The 19,352-nt window shown below is 42.8% G+C and overlaps 1 gene segment (V, D, J or C); it reads left to right on the top strand.

Moving 5' to 3' along the window:
• Positions 1 to 19,352, top strand: part of LOC132420437 (T-cell receptor alpha chain constant-like) — a 220,774-nt gene that overhangs the window by 132,795 nt on the left and 68,627 nt on the right. Inside the window, 1 exon segment of the C gene segment in view lies at positions 14,471 to 14,528. Coding sequence covers positions 14,471 to 14,528 — 58 coding nt within the window.

Here is a 19,352-nt window from a genome sequence, read left to right as displayed (position 1 = left end):
CATTTAAGTGATATCACATGATATTTGTCTTTTTCTGACTTACTTCACTTAGTATGATAATCTCTAGGTCTATCAATGTTGCTGCAAATGGCATTATTTCATTCTTTTTTATGATTGAGTAGTATTCCATTTTATATATATATATATATATATATATATATATATACACACACACACACACACACACATATATATCACATCTTCTTTATCCATTTTCTGTTGATGGACATTAAGGTTGCTTCCATGTCTTGCCTATTGTAAATAGTAAGGTTGCCAGATTCAGTGAATAAAAACACAGGACACCCAGTTAAGTTTCCATTTCAAATGAAAAACAAAAAAACTTTTAAGTAATAATTGGGACTTGCCATATTTAGGATATATTTACTCTAAAAAGGTATTCGTTGTTTATCCGAAATTCAAATTTCACTGGAAATTTTGCATTTTATCTGGTAGCCCTTGTCGTGAAGATTAGCAAAAGTGCACACCAGGAAGTCTGCAGCCCGTGTGAGCATCCCCAGGCCCTCGGCTGTGGAAGAGGCAGGGTCAGCAACGGGGCTGCTCTCTCTGATCAGCTGCTGCCAGGCCTGCACTGCCCCCTGCAGGCAGGTGTCCCCTCTCAAAGGCACCAGCCCCTCTGCTGGGGAGAAGGCCACTTCAGAACTTCCCACTCTCAGATATTTCACGGGCTCTAGCAGCCCCCAGTCAGTCTCTGGGAGTCTGTCCTTGTACTAAAGGTGTTGCCAGGCATGATATTCATGAGAGCTGAGTGTTCCCTTCCTGATCTAGGCAGTATAACAGTTAACAAATTAAACTGCTGCTCCTCTTCTGATGGCCCAACCTCAGTTACATCTGCCCATACCCGAGAACAGAGGAAAGGGCTTCAAAACCCTCACTCAGAGGGACAAGCCCTCTCCCCAATCCTTCACATGGAGACCTCCTTGCGTGGCACATCATGAAACTCCCCACCATGATGTCCTTCCAACACTCCTTGAAAGGCATCCCTTCAGGAAGGGCACTTCTCAGAAGAGCAGTGCAGTGTCATGGTTAAGGAGTGGGGTTCCGGATCCAGACTGCTTGGGTTCCTATCAGCTTCAGCATGTACTTGCTGTGTGACCCCAAACACGACCTAACCCCTCCAAGCCTCACTTTCTCCATCTGTAAAATGAAGATGATAATAATAATACCTTTTTCACAGGACTGTTGGATAATTAAATGAAATAACACATGCAATACACCCAGCAAATGATCTAAGAACGCTAGGCATTGCTGTTGTTATTGTCATTTATATGAAATAGACTGATGAATAAATTTCCTAAGAACTTGAGTCTCATCAAAGACGTTCAGAAATAAGATGCTGAGTAAATCTAAAATATAAAGTTGTGAAATCTGGCAAAAAAAAACCCAAACCATGTTGTACCAATCGATGGCAAAAAAAAAGTGACTCACATCTTTCATTTGCTGTCATTGCTGTAAGTGTGTCATAGAGCTCTGCACTCTCCCGAGACCTGAGCCAGCTGTGCTCATCCCAAACCCCTAAGAGCACTGGGAACATGGGAAATGAGCCTGCTAGCCCACTGTCCTATGTCTTCCAAAGGTTTCAACAGGCTTGTTCATGGGAGACCACAATGTACAAGAGAGTGACCGCCAAAGTTTAGGGCTAAGAGAGACTCAAGATTTAATGACCTATTACAGATGTATTCTCCTTGAACTTCCCTACCCCATCTCCCTTAAACCTATTGATGTCTGCATCTCAGCAGTTTCCGCAGTCAGTGAGCGCCCTGGGCTGACTTTCATTAGCCCAAAACCACCACTCAACAGAGGCTTTCAGAGGCTTCCGGGAAGATGGCGGAAGAGTAAGACGCGGAGATCACCTTCCTCCCCACAGATACACCAGAAATACATCTACACGTGGAACAACTCCTACAGAACACCTACAGAACGCTGGCAGAAGGCCTCAGACCTCCCAAAAGGCAAAAAAAAAAACCCCACATACATGGGTAGGGCAAAAGAAAAAAGAATAAACAGAGACAAAGGATAGGGACGGGGCCTGCACCAGTGGGAGGGAGCCGTGAAGGAGGAAACGTTTCCACACACTAGGAAGCCCCTTCGCGGGCGGAGACTGCGGGTGGCGGAGGGGGAAAGCTTCGGAGCCACGGAGGAGAGCACAGCACAGCACAGCACAGCAACAGGGGTGCGGAGGGAAAAGCGGAGAGATTCCCGCACAGGGGGTCAGGGCCGACCGGCACTTACCAGGCCGAGAGGTTTGTCTGCTCACCCGCCGGGGCGGGCGGGGCTGGGAGCTGAGGCTCGGGCTTCGGTCGGAGCGCCGGGAGAGGACTGGGGTTGGCGGCGTGAACACAGCCTGCAGGGGGTTAGTGCGCCACGGCTAGCCGGGAGGGAGTCCGGGGAAAAGTCTGGACCTGCCGAAGAGGCAAGAGACTTTTTCTTCCCTCTTTGTTTCCTGGTGCGCGAGGAGAGGGGATTACGAGCGCTGCTTAAAGGAGCTCCAGAGACGGGCGCGAGCCGCGGCTAAAAGCGCAGACCCCAGAGACGGGCATGAGACGCTAAGGCTGCTGCTGCCGCCACCAAGAAGCCTGTGTGCGAGCACAGGTCACTCTCCACACCTCCCCTCCTGGGAGCCTGTGCAGCCCGCCACTGCCAGGATCCCGGGATCCAGGGACAACTCCCCCGGAAGAACGCACGGCGCGCCTCAGGCTGGTGCAACGTCACGGCGGCCTCTGCCGCCACATGCTCGCCCCGCCCTCCGTGCCCCTCCCTCCCGCAGGCCTGAGTGAGCCGGAGCCCTCGAATCAGCGGCTCCTTTAACCCTGTCTTGTCTGAGCGAAGAACAGACGCCCTCCAACGACCTACACGCAGAGGCGGGGCCAAATCCAAAGCTGAGCCCCTGGGAGCTGTAAGAACACAGAAGAGAAAGGGAAATGTCTCCCAGAAGCCTCAGAAGCAGCGGATTAAAGCTCCACAATCAACTTGATGTACCCTGCATCTGTGGAATACATGAATAGACAACGAATCATCCCACATTAAGGAGGTGGACTTTGAGAGCAAGATTTATGATTTTTTCCCCTTTTCCTCTTTTTATGAGTGTGTATGTGTATGCTTCTGTGTGAGATTTTGTCTGTATAGCTTTGCTTCCACCATTTGTCCTAGGGTTCTATCTCTCTGTTATTTTCTTTTTAATTTTTTTCTTAGTAATTATTTTTTATTGTAATAATTTTATTTTACTTTATCTTCTTTTTTCTTTCTTTCTTTCTTTCTTTCTTTCCTTCCTTCCTTCCTTCCCTCATTTAGACAACAAATCATCCCAAATTGAGGAGATGGACTTTGAGAGCAAGATTTATGATTTTTTCCCCTTTTCCTCTTTTTGTGAGTATGTATGTGTATGCTTCTGTGTGAGATTTTGTCTGTATAGCTTAGCTTCCACCATTTGTCCTAGGGTTCTATCCGTCCTTTTTTTTTTTTTCTTTTTTTTCTCTTAATAATTATTTTTTTATTTTAATACCTTTATTATATTATATCTTACTTTATTTTATTTTATCTTCTTTCTTTCTTTTTTCCCTCCTTCCCTCCTTCCTTCCTTCCTTCCTCCCTCCCTCCCTCCCTCCTTTCTTTCTTTCTACTTCTACTAATTCTTTCTTTCTACTTTTTCTCCCTTTTATTCTGAGCCGTGTGGATGAAAGGCTCTTGGTGCTACAGCCAGGAGTCAGTGCTGTGCCTCTGAGGTGGGAGAGCCAACTTCAGGACACTGGTCCACAAGAGACCTCCCAGCTCCACATAATATCAAATGGCAAAAATCTCCCAGAGATCTCCATCTCAACACTAGCACCCAGCTTCACTCAACGACCAGCAAGCTACAGTGCTGGACATCCTGTGCCAAACAACTAGCAGGACAGGAACACAATCCCACCCATTATCAGAGAGGCTGCCTAAAATCATAATAAGTCCACAGACACCCCAAAACACACCACCAGACGTGGACCTGCCCACCAGAAAGACAAGATCCAGCCTCATCCACCAGAACACAGGCACTAGTCCCCTCCACCCGGAAGCCTACACAATCCACTGAACCAACCTTAGCCACTGGGGACAGACAGCAAAAACAATGGGAACTACGAACCTGAAGCCTGCAAAAAGGAGACCCCAAACACAGTAAGATAAGCAAACTGAGAATACAGAAAAACACACAGCAGATGAAGAAGCAAGATAAAACCCCACCACACCTAACAAATGAAGAGGAAATAGGCAGTCTACCTGAAAAAGAATTCAGAATAATGATAGCAAAGACAATCCAAAATCTTGAAAATAGAATAGACAAAATGCAAGAAACATTTAACAAGGACCTAGAAGAGCTAAAGATGAAGCAAACAATGATGAACAGCACAATAAATGAAATTTAAAATACTCTATTTGGGATCAATAGCAGAATAACTGAGGCAGAAGAATGGATAAGTGATCTGGAAGATAAAATAGTGGAAATAACTACTGCAGAGCAGAATAAAGAAAAAAGAATGAAAAGAACTGAGGACAGTCTCAGAGACCTCTGGGACAACATTAAACGCACCAACATTCAAATAATAGGGGTTCCAGAAGAAGAAGAGAAAAAGAAAGGGACTGAGAAAATATTTGAAGAGATTATACTTGAAAACTTCCCTAATATGGGAAAGGAAATAGTTAATCAAGTCCAGGAAGCACAGAAAGTCCCATACAGGATAAATCCAAGGAGAAACACTCCAAGACACATATTAACCAAGCTGTCAAAAATTAAATACAAAGAAAACATATTAAAAGCAGCAAGGGAAAAACAACAAATAACACACAAGGGAATCCCCATAAGGTTAAAAGCTGATCTTTCAGCAGAAACTCTGCAAGCCAGAAGGGACTGGCAGGACATATTTAAAGTGACAAAGGAGAAAATCCTGCAACCAAGATTACTCTACCCAGCAAGAATCTCATTCACATTTGATGGAGAAATTAAAACCTTTACAGACAAGCAAAAGCTGAGAGAGTTCAGCACCATCAAACCAGCTTTACAACAACTGCTAAAGGAACTTCTCTAGGCAAGAAACACAAGAGAAGAAAAAGACCTACAATAACAAACCCAAAACAATTAAGAAAATGGGAATAGGAACATACATATCGATAATTACTTTAAATGTAAATGGACTAAATGCTCCCACCAAAAGACACAGATTGGCTGAATGGATACAAAAACAAGACCCATATATTTGCTGTCTACAAGAGACCCACTTCAGACCTAGAGACACATACAGACTGAAAGTAAGGGGATGGAAAAAGATATTTCATGCAAATGGAAACCAAAAGAAAGTGGGAGTAGCAATTCTCATATCAGACAAAATAGACTTTAAAATAAAGACTATTAGAAGAGATAAGAAGGACACTACATAATGATCAAGGGATCGATCCAAGAAGAAGATATAACAATTGTAAATATTTATGCACCCAACATAGGAGCACCTTAACACATAAGGCAAATACTAACAGCCATAAAAGGGGAAATCGACAGTAACACATTCATACTAGGAGACTTTAACACCCCACTTTCACCAATGGACAGATCATGCAAGATGAAAATAAATAAGGAAACACAAACTTTAAATGATACATTAAACAAGATGGACTTAATTAATATTTATAGGACATTCCATCGAAAAACAACAGAATACACATTTTTCTCAAGTGCTCATGGAACATTCTCCAGGATAGATCATATCTTGGGTCACAAATCAAACCTTGGTAAATTTAAGAAAATTGAAATTGTATCAAGTATCTTTTCTGACCACAATGCTATGAGACTAGATATCAATTATAGGAAAAGATCTGTAAAAAATACAAACACATGGAGGCTAAACAATACACTGCTTAATAACAAAGGGATCACTGAAGAAATCAAAGAGAAAATAAAAAAATACCTAGAAACAAATGACAATGGAGAAACGATGATGCAAAATCTATGGGGTGCAGCAAAAGCAATTCTAAGAGGGAAGTTTATAGCAATACATTCCCACCTTAAGAAACAGGAAACATCTCGAATAAACAACCTAACCTTGCACCTAAAGCAATTAGAGGAAGAAGAACAAAAAAATCCCAAAGTTAGCAGAAGGAAAGAAATCATAAAAATCAGATCAGAAATAAATGAAAAAGAAATGAAGGAAATGATAGCAAAGATCAATAAAACCAAAAGCTGGTTCTTTGAGAAGATAAACAAAATTGATAAACCATTAGCCAGACTCATCAAGAAAAAAAGGGAGAAGACTCAAATCAATAGATTTAGAAATGAAAAAGGAGAAGTAACTATTGACACTACAGAAATACAAAAGGTCATGAGAGATTACTACAAGGAACTCTATGCCAATAAAATGGACAACCTGGAAGAAATGGACAAATTCTTAGAAATGCACAACCTGCCAAGACTGAATCAGGAAGAAATAGAAAATATGAACAGACCAATCACAAGCACTGAAATTGAGACTCTGATTAAAAATCTTCCAACAAACAAAAGCCCAGGATCAGATGGCTTCACAGGCGAATTCTATCGAACATTTAGAGAAGAGCTAACACCTATCCTTCTCAAACTCTTCCAAGATACAGCAGAGGTAGGAACACTCCCAAACTCATTCTACGAGGCCACCATCACCCTGATACCAAAACTAGACAAGGATGTCACAAAGATAGAAAACTATAGGCCAATATCACTGATGAACATAGATGCAAAAATCCTCAACAAAATACTAGCAAACAGAATCCAACAGCACATTAAACGGATCATACATCATGATCAAGTGGGGTTTATTCCAGGAATGCAAGGATTCTTCAATATATGCAAATCAATCAACGTGATACACCATATCAACAAATTGAAGGAGAAAAACCATATGATCATCTCAATAGATGCAGAAAAAGCTTTCGACAAAATTCAACACCCATTTATGATAGAAACCCTGCAGAAAGTAGGCATAGAGGGAACTTTCCTCAACATAATAAAGGCCATATATGACAAACCCACAGCCAACATCGTCCTCAATGGTGAAAAACTGAAAGCATTTCCACTAAGATCGGGAACAAGACAAGGTTGCCCACTCTCACCACTCTTATTCAACATAGTTTTGGAAGTTTTAGCCACAGCAATCAGAGAAGAAAAGGAAATAAAAGGAATCCAAATCAGAAAAGAAGAAGTAAAGCTGTCACTGTTCACAGATGACATGATACTATACATAGAGAATCCTAAAGATGCTACCAGAAAACTACTAGAGCTAATCAATGAATTTGGTAAAGTAGCAGGATACAAAATTAATGCACAGAAATCTCTGGCATTCTTATACAGTAATGATGAAAAATCTGAAAGTGAAATCAAGAACACACTCCCATTTACCATTGCAATAAAAAGAATAAAATATCTAGGAATAAACCTACCTAAGGAGACAAAAGACCTGTATGCAGAAAATTATAAGATACTGATGAAAGAAATTAAAGATGATACAAATAGATGGAGAGATATACCATGTTCTTGGATTGGAAGAATCAACATTGTGAAAATGACTCTACTACCCAAAGCAATCTACAGATTCAATGCAATCCCTATCAAACTACCACTGGCATTTTTCACAGAACTAGAACAAAAAATTTCACAATTTGTATGGAAACACAAAAGACCCCGAATAGCCAAAGCAGTCTTGAGAACAAAAAACGGAGCTGGAGGAATCAGGCTCCCTGACTTCAGACTATACTACAAAGCTACAGTAATCAAGACAGTATGGTACTGGCACAAAAACAGAAAGATAGATCAATGGAACAGGATAGAAAAGCCAGAGATAAACCCATGCACATATGGTCACCTTATCTTTGAAAAAGGAGGCAGGAATGTACAGTGGAGAAAGGACAGCCTCTTCAATAAGTGGTGCTGGGAAAGCTGGACAGGTACATGTAAAAGTATGAGATTAGATCACTCCCTAACACCATACACAAAAATAAGCTCAAAGTGGATTAAAGACCTAAATGTAAGGCCAGAAACTATCAAACTCTTAGAGGAAAACATAGGTAGAACACTCTATGACATAAATCACAGCAAGATCCTTTTTGAACCACCTCCTACAGAAATGGAAAGAAAATCAAAAATAAACAAATGGGACCTAATGAAACTTCAAAGCTTTTACACAGCAAAGGAAACCATAAAGAAGACCAAAAGACAACCCTCAGAATGGGAGAAAATATTTGCAAATGAAGCAACTGACAAAGGATTAATCTCCAAAATTTATAAGCAGCTCATGCAGCTCAGTAACAAAAAAACAACCCAATCCAAAAATGGGCAGAAGACCTAAATAGACATTTCTCCAAAGAAGATGTACAGACTGCCAACAAACACATGAAAGAATGCTTAACATCATTAATCATTAGAGAAATGCAAATCAAAACTACAATGAGATATCATCTCACACCAGTCAGAATGGCCATCATCAAAAAATCTAGAAACAATAAATGCTGGAGAGGGTGTGGAGAAAAGGGAACCCTCTTGCACTGTTGGTGGGAATGTAAATTGATACGGCCACTGTGGAGAACAGTATGGAGGTTCCTTAAAAACTACAAATAGAACTACCATATGACCCAGCAATCCCACTACTGGGCATATACCCTGAGAAAACCATAATTCAAAAAGAGTCATGCACCAGAATGGTCACTGCAGCTATGTTTACAATAGCCCAGAGATGGAAATAACCTAAGTGTCCATCATTGGATGAATGGATAAAGAAGATGTGGCACATATATACAATGGAATATTACACAGCCATAAAAAGAAACGAAATTGAACTGTTTGTAATGAGGTGGATAGACCTAGAGTCTGTCATACAGAGTGAAGTAAGTCAGAAAGAGAAAGACAAATACCATATGCTAACACATATATATGGAATTAAAAAAAAAGTGTCATGAAGAACCTAGGGGTAAGACATGAATAAAGACACAGACCTACTAAATGGACTTGAGGATATGGGGAGGGGGAAGGGTAAGCTGTGACAAAGCGAGAGACAGGCATCGACATATATACACTACCAAACGTAAGGTAGATAGCTAGTGGGAAGCAGCCGCATAGCACAGGGAGATCAGCTCGGTGCTTTGTGACCGCCTGGAGGGGTGGGATAGGGAGGGTGGGAGGGAGGGAGACGCAAGAGGGAAGAGATATGGGAACATATGTATATGTATAACTGATTCACTTTGTTATAATGCAGAAACTAACACACCATTGTAAAGCAATTATACTCCAATAAAGATGTTAAAAAATTTTTAAATAAATAAAAGTTTAAAGTAAATAAACAGAGGCCTTCAGGCCTGGCGGGGTCCCAGGGATTTGGTAAACAAGCCACTCTTGTCCCAGGCTTGGACCTTGATCACTATTATCACTCAAAAAAAGGGACTTTTCTCCCAGTTTCTTCTGAGGCGGGCAGCTTTGTTTCTGACCTTACAGCGCCCTCTGCTGTTCTAATTAGCCCATCTCCATAAATGGGTCATACTAGAGGTTGGCAGAAAATAGGTCAGGGGAAGAAAATATTCTTTGTTCCGAACTTAAGTCAAAGTTGCTGCTTCTGTTCCCCGATCCCCTTTCAGCCCTGACACTGGCAGGTGCTGCTCTGTTGGCCCAAAGGCCCCATCCTCCCCAGTCACTCAGAGTACTGTCTTCGAGGACATGAGATAGCACCCAACAAGGGTTGATGGGCATTTCCCTGTCAAACAAAAGCCTACTGCAAGAGTAAAGGACACAGGGAAATGTCTTTGGATGGATATAGACAAACATATCTCTTTTTTATGAAAGAATAGAAATGTGATTAAAAGGAAAAGCTTAGAAATATCTGAATGTGTGACAACGGGAGTGAGTGGTCTAGAGAAAGCGTTCCCGCATCACTTTCTTCCTGTGCCACATTCCATTCCAGGACCCCCGGGACCGACCTGGGTCGATCGATAAGAAGAAGCATGCCAGGGAGGGACCAAGGTCCAGTAGATGTCTTCCACCCCCAGGACCTCTGTTTGGGGGAAAAATCTTGCTGAAGGCTCTTTAGGCAAGAGTAAGCCACGAAGAACGCTACCTCGGTTTGTTTCCCAAAGCCTGCGTTCGAAAGCAAGCTGTGAGCTCAAAGAGATACTCCATGGTTTTACTGTTGCCACCTCTGGAGCAGCCTATGGAAGGAACAGTCTTGGTCCAGCCAGGTGAGTGATACCTTTCATGATGGGGCTGTGTGGGACCTGGCCTGACCCTTGCCAACCAGATTTCTCAAGCCATCGGCAGGATCTTCTCTCCATTTATTCCCCAGGCATGAGGGCAAACAGGTTATATCTCAATTACCAAGGGCTAGCAGTTGGTAGTAGCTATCTGGAGCACAGTTTTAAGAAGGATTGTGAACTATATGTAAAATAGATAAACAGCAAGGATTTACTGCATAGCAGAGGGAAATATATTATAATAACCTATAATGAAAAAATCAGAAATATATATATATATATATATATATATATATATATATATACATAGAGAGAGAACTGAATCACTTTGCTGTATACCTGAAACTAACACAATATTGTAAATCAACTATACTTCAATTAAGAAAAAGAACTGAGGCCACATCTAGACTCAGAGGAGAGGTGTGATGTGTCTATTAGCAATATCTGCCACAGACTTTTTTTTTTTTGCGGTACGCGGGCCTCTCACTGTTGTGGCCTCTCCCGTTGCGGAGCACAGGCTCCGGACGCGCAGGCTCAGCGGCCATGGCTCACGGGCCCAGCCGCTCCGTGGCATGTGGGATCTTCCCGGACCGGGGCACGAGCCCGCGTCCCCTGCATCGGCAGGCGGACTCTCAACCACTGCGCCACCAGGGAAGCCCTGCCACAGATATTTTTGACACCACTTTGTGTGTGCCAAGACCCCTGCTCTAGATGTCAGTCCTGTAATGAGTCCTGCAGAGAAAGACTAATCAGAGCCAACTCTCTGTTTGGTTATCCTTTTGGTAAAGGACAAATTTCTAAATCTCTATCTTTCCCTTGGCTTCCCTGAGACCTCACAGGCCATTTCCCCCACTATCAATTGCTGTGGCCTGCAGCCTAAGAAATAAAATTTTGAAAATGAATTAAGATGTTCTATACCGCTCTTTAAAATTTTAAACACTGCACTGAAACCAAACATTTCCCTTGTGTGGCTTTTTCACTGCTTAACAGAGATAATCATACCTGGGCTGGCCAGGAGAGCCACTAAGGATGGGGACTACCCAGGGAAGATCCCTGTTCTCCTGAGTCACAGGAAGGAAGAAGGCAGGATTGGGACTTAGGTTTTCTGAGTTCTAGCCTCAGCTCTGCCTCTATCTACTAGCATGGGCTTGAGCAACTTTACCCCTCAGGGCCTGGGCTTCTTCATCTTTAAACTGAGGACATTGGCCCCAGCAGCTGCTAAGTTCCCTTCCAGGTCTTGCATTCTGGGATGCTAATGTTTGAAGCTGCAGATCTATCCTGAGAGAGTTATGGGTTTATATTCCCCTCTGCATGTTGCTTGAACTCCTCATTGCCCAGCAAGGGGAAAAAGCAAAGCACAATTCTTCAGTGGGAGGTAGCATCATTTCTTGATGAAATGTGTGTGACTCATCAGAGCCTGGAGGTTTGTGCCCAGACGCCAACTTGGAATCCAGTTATTATTGCATCTGGGAGAGAGAAAGTGCTGAAAACAGACTTTGGGGAGAAAAACAAAACAAAACCAAAAAAACATTAATTTGGCAAAAAAAGAAGAAGAAGAAGTCGTCTCTGCATAGTGTGATAACATTTCGATATCTTATTTATCATCTTCATCCCTGAAATCTACTCTGCCCCCTCCTACCTCTGCCCTGACAGAGGGAAGGAGGGCAGACCTTTCCCAGGAAAGATAGGGTACCTGTGGCAGAGAGCTGTCTCCGACTAGTGAGGAAGGAGAACAAAGTTGATGCCACATCCCTTTCAACCATGCTGATGCTTCTGTTTTTTGTAAAGGTGTTCACTCCTGTGGGAATTGGGTTAACAGGAAACTGACATTTGGAGCCAAGACTAGAGGAATCTTGAAACTCAGTAAGTAATATCTGGCAGAATTATTTTTTTTTCATCTGAAAATTGTCAGAGAGTTATTCAAGGGTTCCTTAAGGAATAGGAACAAAAGATTAATGTTTACTCCAATTCAATTCAATTTAACAAATATTTATTAAGTGCCCACAGTTTTTCCCAGGGATCATCTGGGCCAGCTTCTGAGGAGATGGTATCATTGCCCTAAGGCAGGAGGGGTTTTGTCAATGGATGAACAACGACAGCAGATTTACCTTTGAGACCCAGACACAGTTAGCTGTGGCCCTGAGTAAGTAGCTTAGCTTCAGGGGAGAAAGAAATGTACACAACAGCATGGATAATCTAATACACAAGATAATCAAAAATGTTATTTTATGATTGGCTTTAGCACATATTTCATTATTTTGTAGGGCAGGTTTCTCTTCCCAACTGTAAATTTTCTTGATCTATTAAGTGTATGGAGGGAGAGCTTTTCAAGAATCAATCATACATTTCTGAAATTACGCTCGCCGTCAACATAGGAAGAAGTGGTACTTTTTGTCTTTCCAATAATGAAAAAGGGGGGCTGGCATCCCTCCTATACTTGATGCCCACGGGGGTCTCCTTTCCTTTTGTAGGTCAAAACTAACGATGAACCACCAGGCAGTTATGGTTTTTATTGATCTGTACAACAGGGTGGGCAATAAGAAATTGCCTGCGAGATATTCAGGATACAGGGGTCTCAGCTGCCCAGGAAGCCAGGAAAGAACTTTGGACGACCCGCCCCCCCCCATCATGGTTGGTCCTGCTTTGCTTATGGCCTGAGTCCTGGGCTGCATTCGTAAGAGAGGGGCAACCCTAAGTGACCTTGCTCATGAAGCTGGCCCCCACTGTGCCCCTAATCACACTTCAGACAGGCTGCATCAGAGAAGGGGAAGTCACAGCCCAGCACTAAGAGGGACTTTTGGTAAAGGGCCCAGGCACTGTGTGAAGAGCACTGAGAAACCCACTTTTGGGAAGGGGACTCAGTTAATTGTAAACCTGGGTGAGTACCTCCATTTCAGACATAGTGTTAACAAAACCCCCTCAGCATCTAACATCTAGCAACCAGAGAGCTGACACCTTTGGCTAGATGATGAATTCCCTTATCCGTTGGGAAAAGACTAAGTATCAAATCACTTTTCCTGTGGGTAAGCAAGAGCCTGTAGTTTATGTAAAGGCTTCAGCTCCTGCGGGAAGGAAGGAAACAGGAAATTTACACTCGGAACCAGGACTCAAGTGAGAGTGAAACTTAGTAAGTACTAGCTTTAAACCAAAGGTGTCAGTTTATTTGGTTTGGTTTTTGAATTATCTGGAAGCTCCAAAGAAAGAACACTTCTCCCTGAGGATTTGGTTCCAAAATTTTGACTTTAAACGTCTAAAAAGATCTAATGTTAAGGCAGACGGTAGGCTTGGAAATCTTTATTTCCCTGTATAATAAGTAGAGACCTACTTTTCTATTCTTTGCTTATTTGTTTTATTTTGTTTAGGAAATAGGGAGGAAGACTAGACGCGCTGAGGGAAAAAAATACATTTGCACAGCATTTTTGGATAGATTAGGTCCAGAGAATCAAATCAAAGCCTAACAGCTCAGAGAGTCCATAAAGACCACCAAACTCACTTCTTTAATTTTGCAAATGAGGACAGTGAAACTCAGAGAGGTTTGTGAACTTGCTCATTGTCTCGCAGCTGAGCCTGGTCCAGGGCAAAGCCAAGACAGCTCATGGCTCTGGACCAGGCCAGACCCAAGGGAAAGAAAACATCATGGTTCTTGACTGAGCAACTTCATTTGAACCCCAAACATTCTTTATCCAAGACTTAGCGAGCTCAAAACAGAACCACAGAGTTCTAAAGGGAGATAAAATCATCGCATACCTGTTTGCGGGGGAAAGGTGGCTAAAGTCAGAACAGCTAAACTTGATATGAGGGGAAAGGTGCAGCCACCTGCAGACTGAGGCAGAGATGCAAAAAGCCAAAATGAAAATGCTGGTCTTGTCTTCAGACAATTGACTGTGACCATCAAACACTTCCTATAAATTCCACAGAGCTAATTTCTCTCCCAGTGGGATTTTATATTCTATGATAGATTGCATCAGCTATGCAATTACTTTGAACCACAGAATGTGTGTACAGAATCGGTGTGCTGAGCCTTCCTGTCTCTTAAAGGGGCAATCATCTCTGGACATATCTCTCAGCTCTGAAGCTCTGGGCTACCACAAAGAGAGACACCATCACTTATCCTGTCTTAAAAGCTTGGAGGCTGAAGGAAATGTTTAGTTCTTGGGAAGCTCTGCAAAGCTGGGTTCCTTAAATTAACCCCACAGGTTTTTGCAAAGCCCCTCAGCATTGTGTTCAGCAAACCAGTGGCTCTAAAATGACATTTGGGAAAGGGACTCAGCTCACAGTGCATCTTGGTAAGTGGAGGACAGCACTGAACCCTCTTCTTGAAAATGATATGAGATCCTTTTTACAGTGACTGATGGGGATGTGGCTTCCTGGCCCATCTCCGCTCATATTTAAATCCTGCCTGGCTAAAAGATACCCTCTCCACATCCCCCAAAACGGTCCATCCATGAAGGTGCAGCTGGATACAGCTTTTGCTAAATTCTCACAAAATCACTTACCCTCCTCATCAAACTGCTTGGTGGTTCTTCTGTTGCCCTCACAGCTCTGCTGGTTTACCAGTTAGAGGAAGAGAAGTACCCATGGACTTTAGGATTTTTAGGTCATTGTGAAAAGAGGAATATTGTCCATGTGTTTGCCTTCTGGGGAGGAAAATAATGATGATTTATTAATTGCTTACTATGTGCTAGGCAATGTGCTGCATGCTTTCGATCCATTACCACAGTCAACCCTTATATCAGCTGTGTGGGTTAAGTGCTGTTATTATCCTCATTTTATAGAAGGGAACTTTTTTAATTTTTATATTTTATATTTTTATAGAAGCACAGGGAGAGGTTGAGCAACTTCTTCAGATTGACTCAGTGAGAGAGAGGGCCTGGAATTTAATTCTTGAGACTCAGCTTCCAGAGCTAAATGTTTACCAGTTGGGGGGATCATGTTTGGGCGGGAAATCACTGACACTTTGGTCTCTAGAGTTGCTAAAATAATCCCTAGAGAAGTGTGCTCTCAGCTAAGCAAGCCAGAGATCAAGCAGCAGGACCACTGCCACCCACCTACAGATCCTAGTCTGTACAGCAGCATCACAGTGCGGGGTCATTCTCCCCACTTTACAGGTAGGGGAAGTGAGGGGCAGCAAGTTAAGGGACTCGCCCTGGGTTTCAAACCCAAGTCTGTCTGACCCCAAAGCCTGAGCTATTCCAATTAATTGCAACTGCCTACCAACTAAGCTAATCAGTCAATTAATGAAGGTAATCTAACGTTAGGTAAAGATGGATTAAATTGTTTCCATGGTCCTCCCCACCCCCTTTTCAGGAATGACCATTTAACTGTGTAATTGCACAACATTGTGTTTCTGCCTTTGTGCTTCCTCTGGGAAAGCGGGAGGAGCCGGGGTTCCCAGTACCTGGTGGAAGGGCCTTGGCAGTATTTGCAAAGCAGTCTGTGAGGGTGTAACTCAGGGCGGATCTGAAAGACTCTTCTTTGGAAAGGGAACGAAACTGACAGTAAGCCCATGTAAGTCTGAATAACTAATGCTTCCAAATTTCTCTCTGGAACCCTGATTCCTAAATTTTCCATTTTCTTTTATAACGCAAGTCCAAACCATGGCAGCCCCATTGGTGGATTCCAACTGAAACAGCCGTTGATGTGTACCTACCTCCCGTGGGACTCTGCTGTTTACCCTCACGTGCTATTTTATCTAATAAACCAGAGTGACAGTGCTACTGCAGCATTAAACTAAGGAGTCAGACTGATAGAAAGTTTAATTTCGTATTAGAACTGGTAGAATTTTCCGTGGGACTAAGAGAAAATCAGTGAACCCTCTGAGCCTCTCGTGTATCCCTCTGTTAAATGAGGGAGGCAGTTCCTACTCCTGTTTTACCAGAGCAGGCATGCTGTGAGGGAAGGTTGGCACATTTCCAACTAAGTGACAAGGAAGAAGGAGGGCCGCAGAAGGTCCATAAACTTTACCATCAGACCCTCATTATAAAAAGCGCTTTTATCAAGGGGATTCTTGGATGACAGATAAACATTTAAGTAGGTAGTAAGGGGAGTTTGGGCAGCTAAGTTTTTGCAGAGTCTCGTGTCTTCGTGTGGTACCACAGCCACTAATAAGCTGACATTCGGAAGAGGAACGACCTGAGTGTTAGACCAGGTATGTTTTAAAGAAGATGGCTTGTTTCTAAACGTAAGCCACTGATTCTTAGAAATTCAGTGAAAGGTCACTGAATTACTCATCCAGTGATTAGCATCTTTGGGGACTTGGTGCCACAGGTCTTTCTGGCGAACATGATAATGAGAGCAGCCTCTGATGGAGCCCCTTTAGGGCTGTTTCTTCAACACCTTTAAGCCCTTGGAAATGTTAAAAGCTGGTTTTTGTTGTTGTTGGAGATGTGTGTCTGACAAATGGAATCTGAACTAAAGTTTTAATGTGTCGGGGCAGAAAGCAGTTAGGGAGAAAGGATATATTAGACTAAAGTACATAGCAACGTAGGGTGGGCAATGCAACCCGACCCAAAGGAAGACAGTGAGATACAGCCTATTGGTATAAACGACTGAGTGACCACTCTCGGGTGAGCTACTTGTCTTCCCAAGGCCTCTATGCTGGTGCAGTTAGGGGAAGAAATTGTCTAATCCCCATAATTCTCAAATTCTTGGAGCCACACCAAGTTGAGTAAAGCCATGTAAGATTTTCTGGTGCTGACGCTGATCACAAGCTGATATTTAGGGAAAGGGTAAGATTGAAAGCAAATATTCAAAATAGTCAGAAAGATCATGAACTGCTGAAAAAAATGCCCCAGGATGCTGTTAACCACTACGTTTCTAACTGGGACTTTTTCATCCTTGCCTTGGCTGAGCTTATCATAGAAGCCCCTTTGGATACCCACTCATTTCTGTGCCCCTCGGTGAAAAGGGGCACTACACTGGGAAGTGTCAGGGAAGGATTCTCTAATCTTATATAATAACAACCCTTCTCTCCCGCTTGCAATAACCAGAGGGAGATTTTGAGTGCTACCTACCATTCTCAAAACAAATCGATTAATTAACTTGAATGTAGCTGAAATGTTGCTCCATAAGGGAGTCTCTATTTACTACAACAGAAGCTCATTCCAGACAGCCATCTGGGGTTTAACTTTTGCTTACGATTCATAAGAGATACCAACTACCCAATGGATACCTCAAAGTAAAACTTCTACTTTCATGGCCAAATTAGTATCCACATTAGAAAGGCTAGAATCAGGATGTCCTAGTGAGTATTATGTTAGTTCCAGATGACCTTCGTGAAGTCCCTTATGCCTAAAATAGCATGCGATTTAAAACAAGTGTTTCCACGCTGACCTGTGTGTTCAGTTGCTAACTAGAGTTCAAAGGGCAGGCCAGTCAGCTACCATGTTTCCAAACTGGGCTGGATATGTACAGTCCTCCAGACACTAGCAATGATAATCAGAAAAGGCACATGTTATTCCACTTTTATTTATAATTCTCATCTCTCCCAGAGAAGTTATAAATGTTCTCCCCAAGTTGTTATATTCATCCTTCTTTTGGTTCCTTTATTTGTGATGTGTACAGAGATGAAATATTGGTTGAGATTCAAAAAACATCTATGAGATTTACCTTAAGCTTTGCCTGTCAGAGAGATTCTAAGAGCTAAAAAGATGGGAAGCTGACATTTGGGAGCTAGATTAAAAAGAAAACTCAATTAACCCCAAGGGGCAACGCTCAGCAGATGGTTATTTAGACATAGGCACGTCAACCCCGCAAGCCTAGTTGCTCAGTTGGCTGCACTGCCCCTATCTTGGGCTTGCCTGGAAGAGTAATAATGACTTGCTCACCCCCAGACCTGTCTTGGGAAGAGAGAAATGTCAGCCTCCAGCCCTAAAAACTCCTTCTGAATTGGTTCATTTCAATAGAGTTTATCATTACACATGGTGTTCTGGAAGTCATAGAAAAAGTGTATTAGAAGCTTCTGCAAATGGAAATGAAATGTAAATTTAGATTGTAAATATAGGACTGCAGTAAACAGATAGCAGGAAAAAAAGATGAAGAGATTAGAAACTTACCACATTTCTCTAACCCTAAAGGGCCTGTTTCTATGAATAGTTTAAAACTATTGAAGAGGAGGGGGGAGAAGGAGGAGAACAGAAGCAAACAGATTTTCTCCTAATACTTTCCACTTTGCAAAATTGGAAATTATTTTTCAATCAAATTTCCCTGAGCAGAAGAAAGAAACCATGTCTGTTTTCAGACTTCAGGGTGCATGGGTGGGTGTCCTCTAGAACTGATTCTGAGGAGGGCTCCCTGTGGGAGACAAGTGCTGGCAATGTCTTGGGGGAGCGGGGGGGATTAAGTCCAAAAATAAGTCCAAATAAGTGTGCAGAGAAGACGGAGTCACAGGACAGGATTTCCCCTGGAGTTTCTGCGTTGACTCCTAACCTTTCCTGTCTTAGCCAATGGATTAAGTCCCAGATGAGCAGACCCTAGGATTCAAACCACCAATTTCAAGGAGAAAGCCAGCTTAACTTCACTCAGGAGACCTTGTGTATTCTGATTTGAAAGATTCTTTTAACCCAGCTGTTTTTAGGGAGAGCTCTGTAAAAGCTGAAGGATATTTAAAAAAAAAAAAAAAGTTAAAATTCTGTGAAGTGGAAATAAAGATGTTAGATGTTTGACTGACAAAGAGAATAAAAATATGGTACATGTCTGTAACTGCTAAAGGGGACTTTAACTGCTAAAGGGGACTTCGTCAAGGAGGAAGAAGGCAGCCCCAAAGAGACACTGTCCTAAACCTCCCTGATTTGTGAGATTCGGGCCATTGTCCCCAGCAGGCTCGGGTGCTGAGAGCAGATCAGGCTCCTGTTCAAGGGGGAGAGAGAGGCCTTCCGTGTGTGTAGTTTGTGTAAAGCTCTTTGCTGTGGTGCATCTCTGGGGAGCGCCGGCCAGAAGCTGGTATTCGGGCAAGGAACCAGCCTGACCATCAACCCCAGTGAGTATGAAAGGGTGAAGCCACGTGGGGCTCCCGAGAGCTTTATCCTTTCTAGACCACGTCCCAAAGCCTCTCCTGGACCGGCACGTACTTGTTTTGCCCGGCCCATCATAGGGAAGCAGATTGGGAAAGA

This window comes from Delphinus delphis, chromosome 2 (genome assembly GCF_949987515.2).
Source record: "Delphinus delphis chromosome 2, mDelDel1.2, whole genome shotgun sequence".
NCBI classification, from domain to species: domain Eukaryota; kingdom Metazoa; phylum Chordata; class Mammalia; order Artiodactyla; family Delphinidae; genus Delphinus; species Delphinus delphis.
This window is presented reverse-complemented; position numbering and strand designations above follow the sequence as displayed.